Genomic DNA, 23304 nt, shown 5'->3' with positions numbered 1-23304 from the left:
TAGAAATCATTCTACAGTGTACATTTGAGAAATAATTATTTTCAAGAAAACAGCCCACATAACTTCTTTGATTCTTCTCACTCTGCAGATTCAGCTAAGTATAGATCCGTCTAGTAACATGATTTGGCTTAGAAAAGATGAATGAGGAGGCAGCCGATTTGACTTTCTAATTTGGTCTGTTATAAAACAATGTTCAATCTGCTATGCCTATACAACCTGTACTTAGGGTGACCAAATAATAGATTAGGAAAAGTTTCTCTTGAGAGAAATATTTCAGGCCCAGGTCAGAGCTCTACTTGTGGCCTGACCATGTGAGCAGAGCTCCACAGTGCTCCTATTGAAAGGGTAAATTAGTTAGGATTTTAGGAGCCCTGGACAGCATTTGGGCCGCGTAAGCCAAAACCAGATGCAAAAGAGACAATGTCTTTGTCTTTCCTTTGCCCCTTCTGGTTTCAATAACTTTTCTATGATCCTGAGGATGTATAGAAGGAACCCGGTTAGGAATTAACGACCAATCAGAATGTTATGGGATCTGACTAATGAAAAGTGTGGCCTTCCAAAATAATTATAGTAAAGGCAACTAATCAGAGCAAACTCAGGGCATAAAAAACCCAGACTCAGCTGGGAGTCAGTGGCTCATGCCTGTAATCCTATTTACTAAGGAGGCTAAGATCCAAGGATCATGGTTCAAAGCCAGCCCAGGCAGGAAAGTCTTATCTCCAATTAACCCCCAGAAAACCAGAAATAGCACCGTGGCTCAAGTGATAGAGCACTAGCTTTGAGCTGAAGAGCTGAGGGACAGTGCCCAGGCCCAGAGTTCAAGCTCCACAACTGACACACGCACACATACACATACACACACACACATAACCTGACTCAGAGACACATGGACAGAGCAGAAGCCTTTCTCTTCTGAATAAAAATTTTTATACTGTTCCTCTATGGTCCTCAATTTCATTCCTAAAACAAGAACATAAAAGGCTATAGCAGTAGTGGCTGGCAGTAGGGCTGTAACATTAGTAGGCACTGCGTGCAGCTAATCTGTAACACTAAACAGACATTGCCTGCTACTTGACTGCAGCCCTAGTAGTCTAGACCAACTACAGCGACATAAGAGCTATGACACCAGGAGGGCCATCTGGGCTCTTCCACTGCAGGCAACAGCAGGGAAAAAAAAATCCAAATCACTACTTCAATGTAGAGAGATTTTAAACTCTCCAGTGGAAATTCTCCAGTGAAACTGATGAAAATTACGTAAAACAATAAAATATTTAATGCCAGGCACCGGGTGGCTCATGTCTAATCCTAGCTACTTAGAAAGCTGAGATCTGAGGAGCCAGCCCGGTAGGAAAGTCTGTGAGACTTATCTCCAATAAACTACTTAGAAAAAGCTGGAAGTGGGCTGGGAAGGTGGCTCAGTGGTAGAGCGCTTGCCTTGCATGCATGAGGCCCTGGGTTCCATTCCTCAGCACCACATAAGCAAAAAGAAAAAAGCCAGAAGTGGCGCTGTGGCTCAAGTGGTAGAGTACTAGCCTTGAGCTAAAGAGCTGAAGGATAGTGCCCAGGCCCAGAGTTCAGGCCCCACAACCGGACTCAAAAAAAAAAAAAAGAAAAAGCTGGAAGTGGCAGGATGGCTCAAGTCTGTAGAGTGCTAGCCTGGAGCAAAAAGAAGCTCAGGGACAGTGCCCAGGCCCAGAATTCAAGACCCAGGACCAGCAAAGAAAGAATACAAAACCAGGCCTACTCACCATGTTAAAAGATTGCAAATCAAGACGAGAAATTGTTAAACAAAACATATTCTATCTTACCTTGACCAATATACTTTCATGACTCAGAAGGCCAGGTTCATTCGGAATTCATAGCTTCCTTGAGGTCTCCCTCCACCTGATGTACAGCAGAATAGGGAAGCAGCCACCATCCGTGATGCCTACCCTTACCATCCCAGTTTCTACTCTTACCAGGAAAGGTTACATATGCAGATATCCCAGTCCCCATGCCCAAGCTCTGGACACATCTCCCTCTACATAGTACAAGGGCTGATGAGGCAGTCCACTCTTGGGTCTCAGGAAAGAGTCTTACACGGGCCATGGAAGCAGGTAGAAGGCCATTGGTCTGGAAACTCCAGGATTCCAGGTGTCCGGTGGAAAAAAATGCAGGCTCTAGGGAGGCATACATGCTCTCAGCCCTGCAGATTTTTCTCCCCATGAAGAGAACAAAATTTCAGAAGAAAGTCAACACAGTTCTTTCAAAGGCAGGGGCCCCACTGGGTGCTGGTGGCTCATACCTGTAATCCCAGCTACTCAGGATGCTAAGATCTGAGGAACACTGTTTGAAGCCAGCCAGGGCAGAAAAGTCCATGAGATTCTTATTGTCAATTAACCACCAAAAATCCAGAAGAGGAGCTGTGGCTCAAGTGGTAGAGCAGCCTTGAGCAAAAAAAAAAAAAAAAAACGCTAACGAACAGTGCGTGCGCGCGCGCGCGCGCGCGCACACACACACACACACACACACACACACACACACACAGAGCACAGGACCCAAGTCAAATAATTTTTTATTTTTTTATTTTTTTTATTTTTATTTTTTGGGTCCAGTCGTGGGGCCTGAACTCTGGGCCTGGGCGCTGTCCCTCAGCTCTTCAGCTCAAGGGTAGCGCTCTACCACTTGAGCCACAGCGCTTCTGGCGTTTTTTGCTTATGTGGTGCTGAGGAATGGAACCCAGGGCCTCAGGCATGCAAGGCAAGCGCTCTACCACTGAGCCACCTTCCCAGCCCCGAAGAATTTTTTAAATTAATTTATAAGTTCTAATGTTTCTCCTACTCTGTCTTATAGTATTTTCAAAGAATTTCTTGGCCCCAGGTATGAGGAACATGAATGCTCCATCATTCTTTATACTTTTATGCCACTTTGAAATTGTACTATATTAAAAGGCTTTTTGAGTGTCTTTTTCTTCCCATTGTTGTTAGGGTGATGTCTTGCTCTTAGTTGGCACATCTCTAGCTCAGCATTTTGCTAGTTCATTGGAGAGGGAGTTCTGTACTTTTCTGCCAAGGTTTGAACCATGGTGGTCTAGGTCTCAGCCCTTTGAGTAGCTAAGATGATAGGTATGAGCAATTGGAGGCTGACATTACTTTAAAAGTTTTTAAGAATGAAAACATTTTTTAAATCCTGCCCCCCCAAAAAATAACAAGGGCACCAGATGCTCTAGAATTCTGAGTCTATATAAGCATCGTTGAGACTTCCTGCAAACCCAGCTCCCTAGAAAATAGAGCATTAAGCACTTCCAGGTTAACATGAGTCCAGTACCACATATGTGGAATGCAATGAATATTACTTAATGGTGATGTGGACCCCATCTCAAAAGAAATCATTTCAGGAAACGAGATGGAAATCTAGAAATACAATAAGGGGGAGGCAGTATCCCTTATCAGCTTCAGAAAAAGAGATAAAAAGTGACCCAGACAATAGATACTAAAAACAGAGAATGAATGAGTCTTTTGATTGTGCAGTAGTTGTGTTTAATGACTGAAATTATTATGACCCTAATAAAGAAATCTATGTTTACAAGGGGCTGGATACTTGCTTGCTTAGAAGCAAGTAGTACAAATAAATAATGCAGTATCTCTAAAGTCAGACCCTAGAAAAAGCTCCAGAGAGTGGAAGTCCCTCTCTCCTCTGCCCTGTGTCTAAGGTCATTGCCTTCAGTATGTCGATCATCCTGCCAGGACAAGGCTGCCCCCCCCCCCCCCATGTTGCCTTTGCCTATACTTCCAGAGACTCCTCACTCTGCAGCAAGAATTGGTTCTCCTCTTCCTCCTCAGCAGTAGCCTGAATTATCTTCAGTAGTTTGAGCTCAGGGTTCCAGAAATATTCAGATGGATTCTCTGGAAAGTTGGTAAAGATGGTCTCTTGGCTGGCAACTGGAATTTCCAATATATCCTGCTCCTTAGGACTAGATTCTATGTAAAAGTAGTCTGACTCCTGCTTAGTGGGACTAGAGTCTTTCCGAACGTAGTCTGTATCAGACACATCAATCCCTGAAAGAAGAGCCATCCGTTAATTATACCGTTAGCCTGCTCCCAAACAACTGGCAAGTAGAATACAGTAAAGGAAAGGCCTTTACAGACTCTAGGATGTCTGTGAGGCTTAGAACTGTGTCTTCCAGGGAGTTAAGTCATCCAAGCCAACAGAAGCTCAGCTCTCCCTCCCCTCGGGCATTAATGAATTTTCCCCCATCCTAATGACTTACTTTCCAGACTGGGGAAGAAAGCCAAGTAGTTCTCAAAGTAATCCATCATTGAATTTGCCATAGAACCCTAAAAGTCAATGGAATATAATAAGGAAAGGTGAGTTGAGACCTTAGGACACTAAAAGGATTTTCCTAAAAGACTTGAAGAAATTAATATCTAAGACAGTAAAGACCCAGCCCCCAGTACTGAAGGCACACACACTTCGCCTTCCAGGCTGTCCAGATCAAGCCAGAACCCACTTCTCCTGTTTCCTGTCAGTCATCTAAGAGCGGACCATCTCCAGAGAGACTGACAACAGTTACTCTACTCCTCTCTTGAAGAGATGCGATTTCTACACTTGTGAATCTGGACTCGACTGTGACTCCTCTGACCAACATAGGGTGGTAGAAGTGACACTGTTTTAGTTCCAGGCCTACCACTTAAGAAAGTATCTCCTAGGCAATCACTAAGCCTAAACAAACCATATGGAGACGTGTCATAGAAGAGAACCAAGGACTCTACATTGCTCTAGTGACTGAGTAACTTCAGGCAAGAGTAGAATGACGGTCCACTCAACCCACAAGTTCATTAGAAATAAAGAATCCCACAGAGCACCAGCAGCTCATGCCTGTAATCCCAGTGATTCAGGAGGCTGAGATCTGAGTATCACAGCTTAAAGCCACCAGGTAGTAATGTCCATGAGACTCTAATCTCCAATAAACCACTAAAAAGCCAGAAGTGAAAGTGTGGCTCAAGTGGTAGAGTGCTAGCCTTGAGGCAAAAGATTGCCCAGGGACAGCATGCAGATCCTGAGTTCAAGCCAAGGACCAGCATGAAAGAAAGAAGAAAGAGACAAAGAGAGAAGGAAAGAGAGAAATAGAGGGGGGAGGGAGAGATGGAGGGAGGGAGGGAAGGAAGGAAGGACGGAAGGTAGGAAGGAAGAGAGGGAAGGAGGGAGGGAGGGAGGGAAACAGAAGAAAAAAAAGAATGAATGGCCATGGCTTGCACTGTGAGTGACTTGTTACTTAGTGGGAGGTAACTGAAAGTGGCCCCTGGCAGAAGTCCTCACACATGCTCACCAGTCTCATAGCGTCTGCTTTCTCCATTTGCTCCAGCTTCAGGGCACTTTCCTGACTTGGAGGGGTTGTATCACCTAATAATCACAAAAGAATTACCTTTTCATTGATGCTTCATATCCCATTATTGGACTTCTAATTGATCCCTAGTCACTTGTAGAGCTGGGGACTTGTGGCTCATACCTAAGAATCCTCACTACTCAGGAGGCTAAGACTGGAGGATCACAGTTTGAAGCCATCCCAGACAGAAAAGTCTTTATCTCCAATTAACCAGCAAAATACCAGACTGTAGGCATGGCTTAAGTAGAAGATGCCAGCTGTGAGCAAGAAAGTTGAACAAAGCTGGAGGCCCTGAGATCAAGTTCTGGTATGGCACAAATAAACAAAAACAGACCAGAATTGCATGGCAGACGAAAAGGACTTAACCATTCTAAATTCCTTTTTTGTTTTATTGTTTCAATTTACACACACAAAAAAATGTTATATCTATTTATGGGATGCCATGTGATATTTGAATATACATGCACACTATGTCAGGTCTTCTGAGTTCTATTTGTAATCATATTTACCAGGGCTATAATCACATCTGCTATCGAATTAGAGATGATGGCAATGTGTATGTTCATATACCCAGGAGTTCTCCATAGAGCATGTTGCAAGAGAAACTAGAACTCTGCTTCCATTCATGACTACTCTTGCCAGCTTGAGGAGAGGCTTTTTTTTTTTTTTTTTTTTTTTTGTCGGTCGTGGGGCTTGAACTCTGGGCCTGGGCACTGTCCCTCAGCTCTTCAGCTCAAGGCGAGCGCTCTACCACTTGAGCTACAGCGCCACTTCCAAATAAACTTTTTCTGTCTTTTTTTTTTTTTTTTTTTTTTTGCCAGTCATGGTGCCTGAACTCTGGGCCTGGGCACTGTCCCTCAGCTCTTCAGCTCAAGGCTGGTGCTCTTCCACTTGAGCCACAGCACCACTTCCAGCTTTTTCTGCTTATGTGGTGCGAAGGAATCGAACCCAGGGCCTCATGCATGCAAGGCAAGCACTCTACCACTGAGCCACCTTCCCAGCACTCTTGCCAGCTTGAATGGCCAGAAAATATCAGCTTCCTGTGCCATCTCTAATATACCCATATTAGCTTTCTGAAAAGAAGGCTCTAGTCTTACATTCCTTTTGCACCAGCTGTGCCCCTAACTGGTCCCTGAATGCACTCATCGTTTCCTTTCTCAAACTCCCTTTCTGTAAATAAACTTTTTCCAAGCTATCACCAGAGATATCATGCTAAAAGACAGTTGGACCCTAAGCACTGGTTCTCACTTAGATGCATACTAAGAGGACTAGAAAGCTTTAAAAGAGAACTGAGCTGGGCACCAGGGGCTCACAGGTGTAATCCTAAGCTTCTTAAAAAGGTGAAGTCTGAGGATCATGGTTTAAAGCCAGCCAAGGCAGGAAAGCCCATGAGACTCTTGTCTCCAATTAATCACCAAAAATCCAGGGGGGAAGCCATGGCTCATGTGGTAGAGCATCATCAGCCTTGAACAAAAAAGCTAAGGGACATCGCACAGGCTCTGAATTCAAGTCCCAGTACTGGCATGAATAGAACAGAATAAAAAAAGATAACTGAGGCTTGGTTCTCCGTACCAGGAATTTTTATCTAATTGCTCCGGGGTACAGCCTAGTTATTGAGTATTAACAGCTTCTCAGGGACAAAGTTCAAATGCATGTTCAATCTATGACAAGTCTCTACCTACCTTGATTGGTCAGTGAAATACCCACAAGGGGCTGAGAAGGTGGCTCAGTGGTAGAGTGCTTGCCTTGCATGCATGAGGCCCTGGGTTCAATTCCTCAGCACCACATAAGCAGAAAAACCAGAAGAGGCATTGTGGCTCAAGTGGTAGAGTGCTAGCCTTGAGCTGAAGAGCTGAGGGACAGCACCCACGCTCAGAGTTCAGTCCCCACAACCGACAGGCTGAAATGATGCATGCTTACTGAACAGCCATGCTCCTGCAAGATGACTTTGCACAGGTTATTCCCACTCCCAGGAATCCTTTTCCATGTCAGGAAAACTAAGACATTCAGGATCCAATTGAAAAGCCATCTCTTCTGTGAATCCCTCAACTCAGTAAGGACAGGACACTTCTCTAAGAACATGACTCAAAGTGCACCCCAGTTACTAAGCAAAACAGCTCCTGTTAGAGACATCTAGAAGAGATGCAAAAGGCACCCAATTGAAATTTGGGAGCAGTAGAGGTCACTTTGGATAGAGTGCTATTGGACAAGTCACCACCCACCCTGGACCCCTGCCCTGGTTCTTCTACACCCACAAGAAAGTCAGAACCCTTCTCACATCTTCAGGTTACAAGACAGTAGGAGTAGCAAAGAGCACAGTGAGGTGGGAAGAAAAACAAGAGGGAGCCAGGCACCATAGTTTATGCCTATAATCCTAGCTACTCAGGAGGCTGAGATTTGAGGATTGCAATTTGAAACCAGCTGGAGCAGACAAATTCAACCAGCAAAAGAAAGGCAGTAGAGGTGTGAGAGAGCACTAGCTTTGAGCAAAAAAGCCAGGCAAGAGCCTGAAATTCTGAGTTAAAGCCCTAGAACTAGTGTAAAACAGAAGAAAAGGAAAAAGGAAAGGGATAAGAGAAAGGAAGGAGAAGGGGAAAGGGAAGTCCTCAGGAACCTCTCACTTGAACCCTGCAAGGGTTCTTTCTTCTCTGAACTCAAACTGAGAAATGGCAGGGGAACATGGCTAAGCTCAACCCTCTGCTCACACAAGATCAGTCCTGTGAAAGGAGATCCTTCTGGTCTCCAGCATGAACACTGAAGAAAAGGAAGAGCTGACTGCAGTGAACTGGCAACTGCCTTCTGTGTGTGCTGATTCCCAACCGTGTTCTGAACTCTGCAGCTAGTGGTGGGAAGCCAGAGGGCCCTGCAGCTCTGCTTCCTGGGACCCTTCTGGGACTCCAGCGAAGAGCACCAGAAATTCCCTGCCTTGTTGGCACATGGGCCTCCAGAATTATTCTCTCCCCAAACCTGGGTTTGTTCCTACTCTGAGTCCTCAAATCATTTGGCCTTCTTTGCTTTGCTTTCAGCTCTTCCCTTGAGATAACGTGTCACTGTATAGTGCAGGCTGGCCCCAAACTCAAGATCCTCCTGCCTCAGTCTCCTGAGAACTGAGATTACAAGTATGTGCTACAGCACCTGGATCTCACTCTCTTTTCTAAGGTAGGACCTGGGGACACCTGCCTGTGATTCACACTCACAGTCATCTCTCAGATCCCCATGGGAAGTGACATCTGGCCCACTTCCTTCCTTAGTAAGCAGTAGGGAGATGGTATTTGGTAGGCCAGACAGACTGACTTGAGCATTTCCGGAAGAGTTCTGAGAGCCGGACAAAGGCAGAGCTCAAAATGACAAAAGCATGTATGTCTTTTCCTGCCTTCCCATACATCTTAACAAAGCACATACTCCTTACACATCTCCTTACCATAGACAGGCTAGTGAATAAATGGCAATTGCACCAGGTACAGGTGGCTCATGCCTATAATTCTAGCTACTCAGAAGGCTAAGATCTGAGGATCACAGTTCAAAGCCAATCCAGGCAGAAAAGTCCCTGAGATTCATTTCTAATTGACCACCAAAAAGCTACAAATGGATCTATGGCTCAAGTGGTAGAATGCCAGCCTTTAACAAAAAACTAAGGGACAGTACCCAGGTCCTGAGTCCAAGCACTAGTACTGGCACAAAGAAAGGGGGGGTGGGGAGAGAAGCAAGAATGTCAATCAAATGTTTACCTGGAATTTCCTCTTTCTCTGAGACAATCTTGACTTCCTTGTCAGTTTCCTAAAACCCATGAGGACAAACAACATTAACATTTGGAAGTAAAATTTTTGCAAAGCACTTGGAAATATAGAACTTAACAGTTATATCCACGAGCAGAGAGAAGACAGGGAAAACACATCTCTCAAGGATTTCTTCCCATGGCGGGCTGCACTCACTTTTAGCAAGTCCTTGGACATTGCCGACTTCAGTCTACTCTGTTTTTTAGCTGAGATCTTTGCCTTCCTCTTCTGAAGCTGTTGCTGGTGCCACAGCAACGATGGGAGATGCTTGTTCAGGGAACCTGGTGAGCAGAGGGCCAGCTCAATTGTCCTCTCTGTGAGGGCCCACAGCCCCCTACAAGGCCACCTTGTATGGCCTGCCCTGCTCCATGACTTCCTCACTGGTCAGGACCAAAGCTGGGGGCACTGCTTCCTAACTGGAATTTCTGAGTTCTACATATGGCCTTGAAGCACTGTGGCCAGAAACATAACTAAATAGGGACCAAGTTAAAAAGAGAGATGGGGGCTAGGGAGCAGTGTGAGGGGAGGTGCCTAGAATTCCTCCAGCACCAGCACCTCTACCTTCTTTCTTCTGTGACTTCATCAAATATTCAGGTTGTTGCCATGAACGCCTCTGAAGGAAAAGAAGTGTAGTTATTCAAAACAAGCATGTTTTTGGAAACCCCACATTTTGCAGCACCATCGCAGAGGCTATAGAGGAAGGAAGAGATATGAGAAAAGAAGAGCAGAAGACATCGAGATATTGTCCTCATCATCCCTTCCCCCTCCATTGGCTTTCACCGACACACAAGCTCAGCCTTCTGTGGGACCTGGATCCAGAGTGGCAGGATAGAGAAAGAGGGATTGTAAGCCCAGCTCTTCCTCCCCTGGAGAGCTGGGTTTGGATTTGTATGTGGGCCTCTCCCCCTGGTGCACCCTGGCTCTTACTTGCAGCGTGAGGCCGTGTATAGTTAGAAACATCTTAGAAGAAATCGCACTACCGGGTCTAGCCTTTTTCAAGGGCAGATTATTTTTCATCATGGCTAATTGTATCTTCATCTCTGAACAAGGAACATCTCTATCCACATCTGGCAAAAGGCTGAAGAGGACAAGCAGATGACTATTAGTAACAGCTCTTCCCAGAGAGTGTGGCTAAAGAGAGATATATAGACAGAACCAGACAGAGAGACAGAGACAGAGACAGAGGCAAAGACAGAAAAAGTCTCTAAATCTGAGGTAGATCTGCAAAGGTGCCCACAGGTGTTCATCCAGCAACACCTTTGTAAGCAGCTTCCATAATCAGAGCTGTGTTCACCAACAACACAGGGGAAGACAGCACCCTTTTGCCACTAAAGAAAATAAAGTTGAAAGAAGCTAAATAACTCATTGGCGTTCACAAAGCCAGTTAAGATTCAAAATGAAACCCAAAGGCTATCACACTCCAAATTATATAGACCATTCTGCCTCCCCCTTATCCATAATTCATCTATGAATAGTGCCTACCTCTGGGTAGGGGTTAAATGACAATACACAGATATGCTTAGCCCAGGACCTAGCAGATGGGAAGTGTTCACTAATGGTTTAGCAAGAATTGTCATCCCTGCCTAAGACTTCAGTAAGCAAGTGGGGCGACAGCTTACTTGCCCTGCTCAGGGAGAGCACACTGCTTAGATGTCCTTCAGCTTTACGGAAGAGCTGGACCCCAGCTCCCTAAAGCTCAAGTGGTAGGGCATTAATCTTGAGCAAAAGAGTTCAGGGACAGTGCCTATGCCCTGAGTTCAAAAAGAAAAAAAAATGACTGGCTAAAAAGAAATTCCATCACTTAACAAGAATAGGAAAGCCTCAGTGGTCATTAAGCACCAGCTAAACACTTTTCCCATAGCTGTCAATCCTAGCAAGCCTTTGGCGTTTTGCCTAATGATCTCTGTCATGCTCTACTGTATACACAAGCCCTACAAACTGTTCATTTTGTACCACTGTCTTAAGCCTTGGGGTTGAGAGCAGAGATTCAAATGCTTCACTGAAAGCTCTTTCACTGGATGCCCTGGATTACTTTAAAAGAAAAACTCCACAGCACTGGTGGCTCACACCTGCAATCCTAGCTACTAATGAGGAGACTGAGATCTGGAGATCTCAGGCAGATAAGTCTCTAAGAGAATATTTCAAATTAACCAATGAAATGCCAAACTGAAGGTATGGTTCAAATGGTAGCGCATCAGCCATGAACAAGACAACAAAGAAAGAACAAGGCTCCAAGTTCAAAAACCCAGTACTGCCAAAAACAAAAGATTAAACTAGTAGAGAGAGAATTTATTTCTTAACCTAATTTCACAAATAAATTGAGTCCTGGTTTATATGCTATTTACCACTTGCTATGTAGAATCTGATATGAAGAAGTCTCATAGCATGATCTCAACATGAATTAAAACAGAATGTCAGGGTGGTAAAATGCAGAAGCTTGGCCTCTGGCTGAAAGGGAGATCACAAAATGGAGGACTGAAGAGGACTAAGAGGAAGTACAGAACATAAGGGTCAAAGGTCTCCAAGTTCTAGACATGGTACTCACCTCTCTTTCTTCTCTACATCTTTTGGGATCCAGACTACAACCATGTTTCTGGCAGTTTCAGAGTAAGGTAGTTCTGTCCCATTGAAATTCAATATTGAAAGCTAAGAGAAAGATAGAACAAGATGGCTGGAAATGTTAGGCTTTTGCTGGTACTCTATCAGGCTACAATATTATGCTAACCAAAAAGATTATGGCTCAGTAGTTGACCTAAAAGCACATGTGGGCGTAGTGAATATGATCAAAGTACTTCTTGGGCATAAATAAAAATAGAATAATAAAACCTGTTAAAAAAGCGTTTGTCAAAAGAGGAAAGGAACTGGATGCCAGTGGTTCACACCTGTAATCCTAGCTACTCAAGAGGCTGAGATCTGAGGATCACAGCTTGAAGCCAGACCAGGAAGGAAAGTCCCAGAGACTCTTTTCTCTAATAAACTACTCAGAAAAACCCAGATGTGGATCTGTGGCTCAAGTGGTGGAGCACTAGCCTTGAGCAAAAGGAAGCTCAGGAACAGTACTCAAGCCCTGAGTTCAAACCCCAGGATCAGCAAACACACACACACACACACACACACACACACACACACACATGGGAGAAGGCAAGGCACTAGTGTCTCAAGACTACATTCCTAGCTATTCAAGAGGCCGATATCTGAGGATTGAGGTTTAAGGCCAGTCCAGGCAGAAAAGTCCATGAGACTTTTAACCAGCAAAAGGCAAGAAGTGGAGCTGTGGCTCAAGTGATAGACTGCCAGTCTTGAGCAGAAAAAAAACTAAGCAAGAATGAGAATGCCAGGACCTGAGTTCAAGCCCCACTACTGACACCAAAAAAATAAAAATAAAAACAAGTAAATAAGTAAAAGTGAAATACTAGAATAAACCAAAGAAGAAAAAGATTAGATTACCTCCCCCTTAAACACTATATAGATTATCTCATGTTTTTGTTATTAAATCTATTTCTTTTTTTGGGGGGGTGGAGCCCAGTCATGGGGCCTGAACTCTGGGCCTGGGCGCTGTCCTCAGCTCTTCAGCTCAAGGCTAGCACTCTACCACTTGAGCCACAGTGCCACTTCCAGGTTTTTTTTCTTTTTGCTTATGTGGTGCTGAGGACTCGAACCCAGGGCCTCATGCATGCAAGGCAAGCGCTCTACCACTGAGCCACCTTCCCAGCCCATAAATCTATTTCTTAACCATAAATACTTAAATCCCTGAGACTCTTATGACCAATTAACCACCAGAAAACCAGAAGTGGACCTGTGGCTCAAAGCCATAGAGTGCTAGCTTTGAGCAGAAAAGTTCAGGGACAGCATCCAGGCCTGGAGTTCCAGCCTATGATTGATAAGTAAGTAAGTAAATAAATATATAAATAAACAAATGTATGTTTGAAAGTCATCAGAGTAGATGACCTAAGGTTCACTTTAGGTTTGATATTACAGCATTTTAATTTTCTGACTATGAGACAACTATTTGCTTTGCCCCTAAGCAGGAAACTTATACCAAACCTTCACAAACCAATCCATCTTGTGCCTGGGATTCTGAAAATTAACCTATAAAGCTGTTACTATAGAGCCTTACACACATTAAGTCACAATACTAGACAGTGCTATCATTATTCCAGCATAGTGATTCTGAAAAACAATGTTAAAAGCAAACTATTTTTTTCATAAATAAGGAGAAAATGTAGAAGAGTTACCTTTTTATTTCACAACTTACTTTTGGAAACTTAATTTGATTCATCTCATTTTTGTTAGGTAACCTCTGAGGCCTAAAGAAATGAGAATTTTACTGATTTAAAATATAATGGAATTCTGATACATAACTACTACATAGATGAATTTAGAAAACACTATAGCAAGTGATACAAGCCAGATATAATAAGACAGATTCCCATGATTTCACTTATATTAGGTACCCAGACTAGATACCTGTCTCAAACAGACAGGAAATAGAGTAGGGATTACTAAGGGTTCAATAGAGAGAATGAAGGGTTATGGTTTAATGGATATAGTTTGAGATGATAAGAATCCTGGAGGTGGATAGTGGTAATGGTTGTATAACATGGTGAATATACTTACTACCAATTAGTTATACTTAAAAATAGTGAAAACTGCGAAGTGCTGGTGGCTCACACCTGTAATCCTAGCATAAGATCTGAGAAATGCAGTTCAAAGCCAATCTGGACAGAAAAGTCAGTGAGACTCTAATCTCCAATTAACCAGCAAGAATCCTGAAGTAGAAGTGTGGCTCCAATGGTAGAGCCCTAGCCTTGAGGAAAAAAAACAACAAGCAATAGCTCTGAATGTTCACATATGCACACACACACACACACACACACACGTGTGAAAATTGTACCCAAGCCTGGAAATGTATGGCTATAATCCCAGCACTTAGGAAGCTGAAGTAGAATTGTGAGTTCAAGGCCAACCTGTATTATAGTAGAGCATATATATTTAGATCACTGGGCTACATGACAAGACCATGTCTAAAAAACAAAAAAATTATCAACTACACATCCTACAATAATAAAGATACTATTGTTTCCCTTACTTTATAGACATCTTAAATTTATAAATGAAAGAATAATGTAGAAGCATAAAATAAATTTCCAACTTTCAGCTTGATTTGTAAAGCCTCATCCCTGCTGGATGGGCCAGATACATAGTTCAACAGTACTTAAAAGATGTCTTCTGTCAGGCGCTGGTAACTCACACCTGTAATCCTAGCTACTCAGGAGGCTGAGATCCAAGGATCATGGTTCAAAGCCAGTCAGGGCAGGAAAGTCCATGAGATGCTTATCTCCAATTAACAGCTAGAACATGGAAAGTGGCACTGTTTCTCAAAGTGCTAGTGCACTAGCTTTGAGTAAAATTGCTCAGGGACAGTGTATAGGCCCCGAGTTCAAGCCCCACCACCACCACCAAAAAAAAAAAAAGATTTCTTCTGTCCTTCATGCCTTTACATATGCTATTCTTATTGTTTAGAACTCTCTTCCAGTTCACCTCCTGCACACAATCCCCACTTTCAGCAGTCAGCTCAAACTTCAGATGTTGGGATCAATGCCACTTGTACAGATGAAAGTGCCCTGAGTTAGGAACTACTAGGCAGAAGTATTTCCTGGCACTCAAAAGAAAATGAACTTCCTGGGAGAGAGCGAGGGAAGGGATGACATTCTTCCAAAAAAGTTATTACTTGACTTATGTAACTGTAGCCCCTCTGTATAACACCTTTATAATAACAATAAAAGCAAAAATAATAAAAGAAAAAGCTCTGATACCAGTACTAAACATATGAATAAATATATGTAAGGCTAATCCAAAGAAATGAATTTCATTCTTTAAGCCACCCAGTCTAAGTCCCAAATGGTCCAAATCCTAAAACATAAGCAGGTATGTCTTCTGTTTGTTTCTCCCTGCTTAGTCACTACTTCTTTAACTGAATGACTATTTCCTTTTTCATTCAGATTTCTCAAAGCCTACTGTGAGGGTAAGGGAAAATCATAAACTACAATTTGGAGAAGCAGTCTACTAAGGAGATTCCGTGATAATTTACCTGCTGGAATGTTTATATTTAAGCTTTGAACCCGGAGACAATGAAGTCTTTCTATAGGGGAAGTGTGATAACTGTTGGTTAGCAAGTCGCTTGGTCTGCAAGCTGGAATCTGACATGTTCATAATAGAGAGCACTGGGAGTTTTTCTGAGAAAGCAGACCAGAAGAAAGAATGGGTGATATTACATGGAGAAAGGGAGCCAAACAGAAACATTTTAAGGATCTTATGACAAAGAAGGCAGAACTAGCTTATTCACCTCTAGCTTCCAGGGGGGATTTGCCAGGTGCTCCCATGATTCGAGGATGGCCCCTCTCAACGCGGCGAATAGATGCCCAGCATTGCGGATGCTGACAGACAGCCTGGTCACAGGTGGTTTCATCCCACTGGCTATCATCCGGCAAGTTCATAACCATCAGTGATTTAGGAGGAAGGCCAATCCTGTACTTTTCTAGTCTCTGGAGAGTAAGAATTGCATAAATGAGGAGTAATATTATACAGTAGCTAGATAGTCTAGGTCCTAACTGGAATTCAAATAATAAAATACTTCTATGAAACCCATTTAGGTATATGATGGTCACAGAATAATTCAGGACAGGCAACAAATATATATGAAAATATCTCAGGGCAAGGTCCAATAGGAAGTATGGAGAGCAAAAGATCTCCTGGTGGAGCATTTAACAGCCAACTGTCTAGACTTAAGCAATCTGAGCTTCATTTTCCTCATCTGTAAAATGAGGAAAAGTCTGTCCTAATCATTACAATTAGTTGTAGGCATTAAAAAGCTTGTCATACAGGGCTGGGAAGTTGGCTCAGTGTTAGAGTGCTTACCTGGCATGCATGAGACCCTGGGTTCAATTCCTCGGCACCACATAAGCAGAAAAAAATCTGGAAGTGGTGCTGTGGCTCAAGTGGTAGGTTGCTAGCCTTGAGCTGAAGAGCTGAGGGACAGTGCTCAGGCCCAGAGTTCAGCCCCCATGACCACAAAAACAAAACAAAAAGCTTGCCATACAATTAGTTCAGAATAAATGTTGGCACCCTTTCATTTTTCTCTTCATTAATCATCAGTGAAAAGAGGTCACCGTTTTTGAAAGGCCTTCTGAAATTACAATCAATGAAGTCACATAAGTGTTTTTAACGGCTCAAACTTTTGGAAGATGTGGTTCCGTTTTCAATACACTCTAATTCCCATGAAGCAGGTAAGACATCTACCAATCGTGAATAGGCTTGTTCAAATTGTAAATCAGTGGATTTGCCATTGCTTCTCAGGTCACTGTCTTTCTATGGACTGGGTATATGGCCTTAGCCAAGTAACTTCATCCCTCCCAGCCTGTTTTCCTCAGGAACAGATGTCTTAAAGAAGATTACAGAAGTGTTAAATGAGATACTACATTGTTGTGTATCATATATAATAGGTGCTTGATAAATATTAACTTCCTTTCTCTAAGATGTTTTAGGCAACCACTACTACCTTATCCTCAAGAGCTATTTTCTGTGCTTTAACTCAAGTCCTAGGCACCATCCCTTCACTTTTTTCACTCAAAGCTAGTACCATACTACTGGAGCCACAGCTCCACTTCCAGCTTTTTGATGAGGTAATGGATTTTGGTGCCTAACATGACTTTGAACATTGATTCTCAGATCTCTGCTTTCTAAGTAACTAGGACTACAGATGTGAGCCAGTTTACTTTATAAGGACATTGCCCATTTCACATTTGTGGAATACAAAATGCATAGGAGGACCTTGTTTGGGGCATGGAAAACAGTAACAAACAAACTCCTTATTCTAAACAACTAAACAACTTGGTTATCAGAGATAACCAACTATTGGCCTGGGATTGCACTTGACCTATGACTTGTTTGATAGGCACTTTGAGCCAGTATTTTAAAACTGGAATAGTCCATAATGTCCAGATTTCTGGCTCCTCTTAGAGATCAAAACATCTGACAACATAGGGCCAAGTAAAGAGCAAGTGACTGGAACTGAACAGCTACTGAAGTCTTGAAGCCAGGTCTGTTCTGTCCAAGTGCAGAGTTCTCCACACCAGACCAACAGTCTCACTGAAGCAGTTTCAGTGGGAATTTATCATTGAAATGCTCTGTTGTTTCTCCAAATAGGGAAACACATCTCTATAATCATGGCTCCACAGAAGGCAGGAAAACAAGAGCCTTAAGACTGTGTATTTCAAGGAGAAAAGCTGCATTGTAATGTTCTCAGTAGGAGAGTTTCCACGCAATTAGATATGGGGGAAAAATACAAACTAGGGGTATGTGTCAAGCGCTAGAGCGCTTGCCTAGCTAGTGAAAGGCCCTGAGTTGAATCCCCAGAATGGGGACAGATGGGGAGGGGTTGAGCCTGACATTAATATAACTTAAAACGCCAATGCGACACGTGGGTAATGATTCTGACTGGAAATGATGCACAGTGGACCATTCCATAAACTAAAAAGCAAATGCAGTGTTGACAGGGGTGATCTGTGAATGTCTAGGAGCGGTTGCGTGACTCGTTGAAGCTGCCGCTTCTCGCCCCTCGGTTACCTGTCTGGACTGCATGGCACTCCGCGATCTCATCAGGTTCATCTTGTCCGCGTTGTTAGTTCACGTTAAAAACAAAAGCAACAAAACTGCGTAACACTTAATGCGATCATTACAAAGCCTCGAGGTAAGAAGAATGGACAACTGCTCCAGTAGATTTGAAAGGGGAAAAGAACCCAAGAAGGTCCCGTTTCATTCCGAACGAGGAAAAAATAATGGGGACTCCTGTTGGGGGACCAAAGCAGATAACGGAGTCTTGGGGACACCGTGCTGCCAGCTCCCGCGGGGAAGAGAAGTCTCTGGCTGGGCAGCGGCTCCCGCCTCTTTCAAGAGGCCCCGCCTACCACACCCGTAACCCCACCCCCCAGCCCCCGGTCGGTAAATGCCCCGCCCACAACGCCTGTGTCCCTCAGGAAAGGCCCCGCCTATCACCCGCCTCCTTCAGGAAAGTCCCCGCCTATCACCCGCCTCCTTCAGGAAAGGCCCCGCCTATCACCCGCCTCCTTCAGGAAAGGCCCCGCCTATCACCCGCCTCCTTCAGGAAAGGCTCCGCCTATCAACCCGCCTCCTGCAGGAAAGATCCCGCCCAGCCGGCTCCAGACACGCCTTCGCCGCTCACGCTAGAGCTTCCCGGACCTGTAGTCGCCAAGTAGCCGCGCAAAGCACGGTGGGGAATGAACGGAAGCCTCAAGAGGCATATTTCATTTGACGCGAAAGCTCCTGACGTGGTGATAATGTGAATCACACAAAAAAGAGAGAGACAGACAGAGAAAGCCTGGGGAGAAAGCGAACGCTACGTTGGCTTGGACGGAAACGCCAATGGGCCAAAAACGCGGATATCTGCAGAGTTCAGATGCTCCGACTACTTAAAGCGAGGGCGGGCTTACGGCAGGAAGGAAGGTGTGGCGCGCGGGGCACTGTGGGACACTGTGAGCAACGTGGGGTGGGACGGAAGCGTCCGAGGGCCAAACCTCAGCGACGCGGGAAGTCCGGACGCTGTGGTACCCTGAAGAAGGAGGCCTGGGGCGGAGAAAGCTCGGGCCCCGGCGGTGGCAATGGCAGAGAGGCCCGAGGACCTAAATCTGCCCAACGCTGTCATCACTAGAATTATCAAGGAGGCGGTGAGCTGCGGGGGCTGGCGGATAGGTCAGGGCGGACGGGCGGGAAGCAAGTCCTGGGCTGGTATTGGTGCTCACCTCCGCTCTCCTTACAGCTCCCGGACGGAGTCAACATCTCCAAGGAGGCCCGGAGCGCCATCTCCCGCGCCGCCAGCGTCTTCGTGCTGTATGCCACGTCCTGGTGAGTGCGGCGGAGCTACCCAGGGCACTGCTGGAGCGCAGAGAGCCCCTGCCTCCAGTTGGTGGCCTGGCACACACAGACCCCAGTAATGAATCCGTGGAGGAGAGAGAGCCTCCTGCAGTTTCTACAAGTTCTGGAGCAAAGTAAACATAATTTCTGCCTTCGCCCTTTGTGCAGGGAAAGGAAGGATTAACTCTTAAGTCACACAAAAGCCCATACATCTAGGATATACACGACCTTCCCCCCCTCTCCCCCCCCCCCCCGTCCCCACTCTGCGTGGTTCCCATCACTCCACACCTGGCAGGAGAGAGTCTGCCAGCCTCTGATCTCTGATAGCCTTTCTCTTCTCTTTCTTCCAGTGCCAACAACTTCGCAATGAAAGGGAAGCGTAAGACACTCAATGCTAGTGATGTGCTCTCCGCCATGGAAGAGATGGAGTTCCAGCGATTTATTACCCCCTTAAAAGAAGCTCTAGAAGGTATCCCTTCTGTTTTCTGAATCAGGAAGATGTTCATCCTCTGTGCTTTGATCACCCAGTCTTGAGGCTTTCAGTATACTTACCTTGAGGTCCAATAAGTCAGTACTAGGGTTGACGCCACACAGATTAGTTGGTACCATCTCAGTTATTTGGGAGGCTGAGCTCTTTATTCTTCCTCTGTGCCTCCATTTTTCTTATTATATAATGGCTACATGGTCCACTTTATGCTTCCAGTTCTGCCTTCTAACCCCACTTCTCCCTATAACAAGCGCCCGGCTTGTTATAGATATTTATAAAACAAAGAAATATAGCAAAGGTCACTAGAAAACCCCATTTATCCTTCCTAACAGCATATAGGCGGGAGCAGAAAGGCAAGAAGGAAGCCTCAGAGCAAAAGAAGAAGGACAAAGACAAAAAAACAGATTCAGAAGAGCCAGACAAGAGCAGGGATGAAGACAATGATGAAGATGAAGAAAGACTGGAAGAAGATGAGCAAAATGAAGAGGAGGAAGTAGACAACTGAATAGGGTGGGCAGGATGGCATTGTAGAAGATACCATCTAGAAATATCTTGTGTTTATATGAAGCTTTTCCCTGCTGGGTAAGTGGTCTTAGGCACAAGTGCCTGAGATCAAAATAAAAACTGAATAGAATTATCCAAACCAGCTCTCCCAGCCTCAGAACATCTGAGTAGCAGAATCCTGATTTGCTTGATTGGTCTGAAAGTTATAACTTTTTAGTAAGGAGGATTCTGAAAGCTGATTAAATTGGCCAGTTGAAATCTTCTGTCTACTTAGGTGTAGGTTTAGGTAGTGTTTTGATCCCTGTCTCCCTGTCCCTCCATAAAAGTAACAGTAATTTCCATGCTGCTAGCTGTGTTTCAGATCACAGGGGCAGTGAAGGCTCAGGACAAATTGGGGCTTTGATCATGGTCAGCCTACATTTGATTGTACAGTATTGGGCAATAGTAGCTTATTAAGAATGGCCAGGTGGCTGGGGATATAGTTGAGTAATAGAGCACTTGCCTAGCATGTGCAGCTATGCAGGGCCCTAGATTCCATCCCTAGCACCAAAGAATAGTAGTCTGAATGTTTCAGCTTTAGGAAACTACTGGAACGCTGGGTGAATAATGAAATCCAATCTGCCATCTCTTTATTTGACATAATAACATTGTTTTGTTTTTCACTATGCCCACTTTGCTGCATTTCTTTATTACCTGCCCATTTAACTTGGTGGAGTAGCTGCACTCTGAGCACTTAGGGGCTTAAAATAGCAGTGGAGATTAAAGTTGGTCATGCAAAGGTGCCACTGAGGTCTTACAAAACACATGACTTAGTGCTACATGTACCTCACTGCCTACCACTGTAAAGCTTTGGGATTATCACCTCCTGGAAGGTGTAAAATCCCAGGCTTTTTCTTTCCCATTTCCCAGACTGGGTGTGACTTTGCATTCTCTTAATTTGTGACAAGCTCTAGACTTTATTTCTCCTAAACACAACTTTCTCCCTCTATGCTTCTCTTTGTTTCTTTTTACCTTTCTGCTTTCTAGTCCCACTTTCTTTTACTCACTTTGTTGGCCAGTCTAGGAACTTTGAATACCTGCTTGTATCCCAAGGTTCAGATTTCTTCTGGTTCCTTAGTGTCGTGTCTTAAAAATGGTTTTATAAAACTCCTCAACCTTAAGGGAAATATGATGGTGCTCAGGAATCACATGCATATGTGTGTGTGTGCACGCACACATACACACACACACAAATCCTTCTCCTTTAACTGTCTCTAAAGTATCCTTGTTGGCTTTTCTTAGTCTTCTCTTCCATTCAGTACTCCAAGCACATTCTTGTCTTACTTGAGCATTTGGGGTTGGCAGGTAGTGTAATATAGTTGGATGCTTTTTGTTAAATGAATACAGTGAAAAGTTTGTTGATAAGTGACTGAAGACTTGAGAAGATTGTAATGCTTTGTATAAATAAAGAACATTCTTGTTTAAAGTGATGACTCAGAGTTTAGTTTTGGAGAGGACCTACTGATCATGACTCAGTACAGTATGTGGAATGTGGACTAGGCCAGCCCTTTGTAACAAACATTGGGTCTTATATCACCTTGGATGACCAGTAGGTGTTGCTCTTCTAATACCAGAACAAATGCTTTCGTGACTTCTTGAATAGTTGTTGTGTCTGGGACTGCTTTAAATGCCTTCAGGAATTAAATCTTAAACCCTATATAGTAGCATTACTGTTACCTCCTTTTTAAACTTCTTTTTCTCCCTTTTTTTGGTGCTGGTCCTGGGCACTGTTCTTGAGCTTTTGTGCTCAAGGCTAACACTACCACTTGGAGCCACAGCTCCATTTCCAGCTTTTTTGGTAGTTAATTGGAGATACGCATCTCAGAGTTTCCTGCCCCAGCTGGCTTTGAACCACAGTCTCAGAGCTCAGCTTCCTGAGTGGCTGGGATTATGGGTGTGGGCCACCAGTGCCCAGCTTTAACCTCTGCTATTTCTTAATCACAACTCTACTACCTATCCAATCTACATAGCTATCAGATCTCAAGTCAAATTGTAAAAGTTACATTAGGCATGATGGCACATGGCAATCATCCTAGCACTTGAGGATCAGTGAAAGTTGTATGACAGCCTGTGTCACATGTTAAGACCCTCTCAAGAAAGTTTCTCAAAGATTCAACTCAGTGTTCACTTAGGTGATTTTTCCCCTCATTTTCATCATCAGAAACATCCTTTCAAGCACCCCTACAAGCACCACTCTAGGCTAATCCCTAGTCTCATCTGGATGTTGATTTTCTTTGAGCTCAGGGCTGGGAAGGTGGCTCAGTGGTAGAGCGCTTGCCTTGCATGCCTGAGGCCCTGGGTTCGATTCCTCAGCACCACATAAGCAAAAAGAAAAAAGCCGGAAGTGGTGCTATGGCTCAAGTGGTAGAGCGCTACCCTTGAGCTGAAGAGCTGAGGGACAGCGCCCAGGCCCAGAGTTCAGGCCCCACAACCGGACCCAAAAAATAAAAATGATTTTCTTTGAGCTCAGTGTCTAACTTCATCTGCATCCCCTAGTTTCCCCTGGGTATTAGTTGACAACTGGATCCTTTCTGAAACATGACGACTACAATCCCTACCTGCTTCCTATGAAATGAAATCTATACTTAAGACTGAGTAAGACAGGCTCACTACCATCTATTCTAACCTTCTACCCTCCTATATAAAGCTGTTTGTGTTCTAGTCAAGAATGAGTCGGAAAACAATTTCATGAATTCTGCTCCATCCCTTAGCAAACTTAGAAAGAAAAACATGTTGATTTAAAGCTATGGAATTTACCAACTGAGAGAAATCTTAGGACAGCCATCAGTTTTTCCCAAACACACCTCCATCATTCCTATAGTAGTATTGGGATTAGGGAGATGGGAGGGGGTCATACTGGGATTTGAATTTAAGCTCTTGTGCAAGCTGAGCAGGTACACTAGCCACACCTCCAGCCCTTATTACTAAGGTAATGTTACACCTTTAGCAAGGCCATACATGCCCAGAGATTGTAATCTATATTTGGATGTTAAAAGGATTTCTATCCTAACCCATTCAAAACTACTTATATACCCTAGTCCTGTGTTTTTACCAATGGGAAGTTGAGGCTTTTTAGAGAGAATTGATTTAAGATCTTACCATTAATTTATGAAAATTGGGATTATGTCTCGGTGGTCTTTGGCCCGACTCCTGGCTTTTGTTTTAATAAACATTTTGTCTTGAAATAATTTTAGATTTATGAA

At 44.0% G+C, this 23304-nt stretch overlaps 2 protein-coding genes across 2 annotated transcripts; one reads left to right on the top strand and one right to left on the bottom strand.

The window, feature by feature from the left end:
• Positions 1-3314: 3314 nt before the first annotated feature.
• On the bottom strand, positions 3315-18012 carry CUNH9orf43 (chromosome unknown C9orf43 homolog). The gene is made up of 12 exons (XM_042695327.1): positions 17767-18012; positions 15488-15686; positions 15233-15377; positions 13397-13448; positions 11687-11787; positions 10069-10219; positions 9703-9754; positions 9298-9422; positions 9094-9142; positions 5309-5382; positions 4250-4316; positions 3315-4037 (listed from the first exon to the last, which is right to left on the bottom strand). Exons 1-12 carry the CDS (start codon positions 17806-17808, stop codon positions 3763-3765), a joined length of 1332 nt encoding a protein of 443 aa, XP_042551261.1. The 5' UTR covers positions 17809-18012; the 3' UTR covers positions 3315-3762.
• Positions 18013-18437: 425 nt separating this feature from the next.
• Pole3 (DNA polymerase epsilon 3, accessory subunit) lies at positions 18438-21527 on the top strand. Its single transcript, XM_042695335.1, has 4 exons — positions 18438-18884; positions 18977-19062; positions 19422-19540; positions 19891-21527. The coding sequence occupies exons 1-4, from the start codon at positions 18819-18821 to the stop codon at positions 20061-20063; spliced, it is 444 nt and encodes a 147-aa protein (XP_042551269.1). The 5' UTR covers positions 18438-18818; the 3' UTR covers positions 20064-21527.
• The last annotated feature ends 1777 nt before the right edge of the window (positions 21528-23304 follow it).

This window comes from Dipodomys spectabilis, unplaced genomic scaffold (genome assembly GCF_019054845.1).
Source record: "Dipodomys spectabilis isolate Male_0828 unplaced genomic scaffold, ASM1905484v1 ptg000006l, whole genome shotgun sequence".
In the NCBI taxonomy this organism is placed as follows: domain Eukaryota; kingdom Metazoa; phylum Chordata; class Mammalia; order Rodentia; family Heteromyidae; genus Dipodomys; species Dipodomys spectabilis.
Note: the sequence above shows the minus strand (reverse complement) of the source record. Positions and strands in the feature narration are given on the sequence as shown.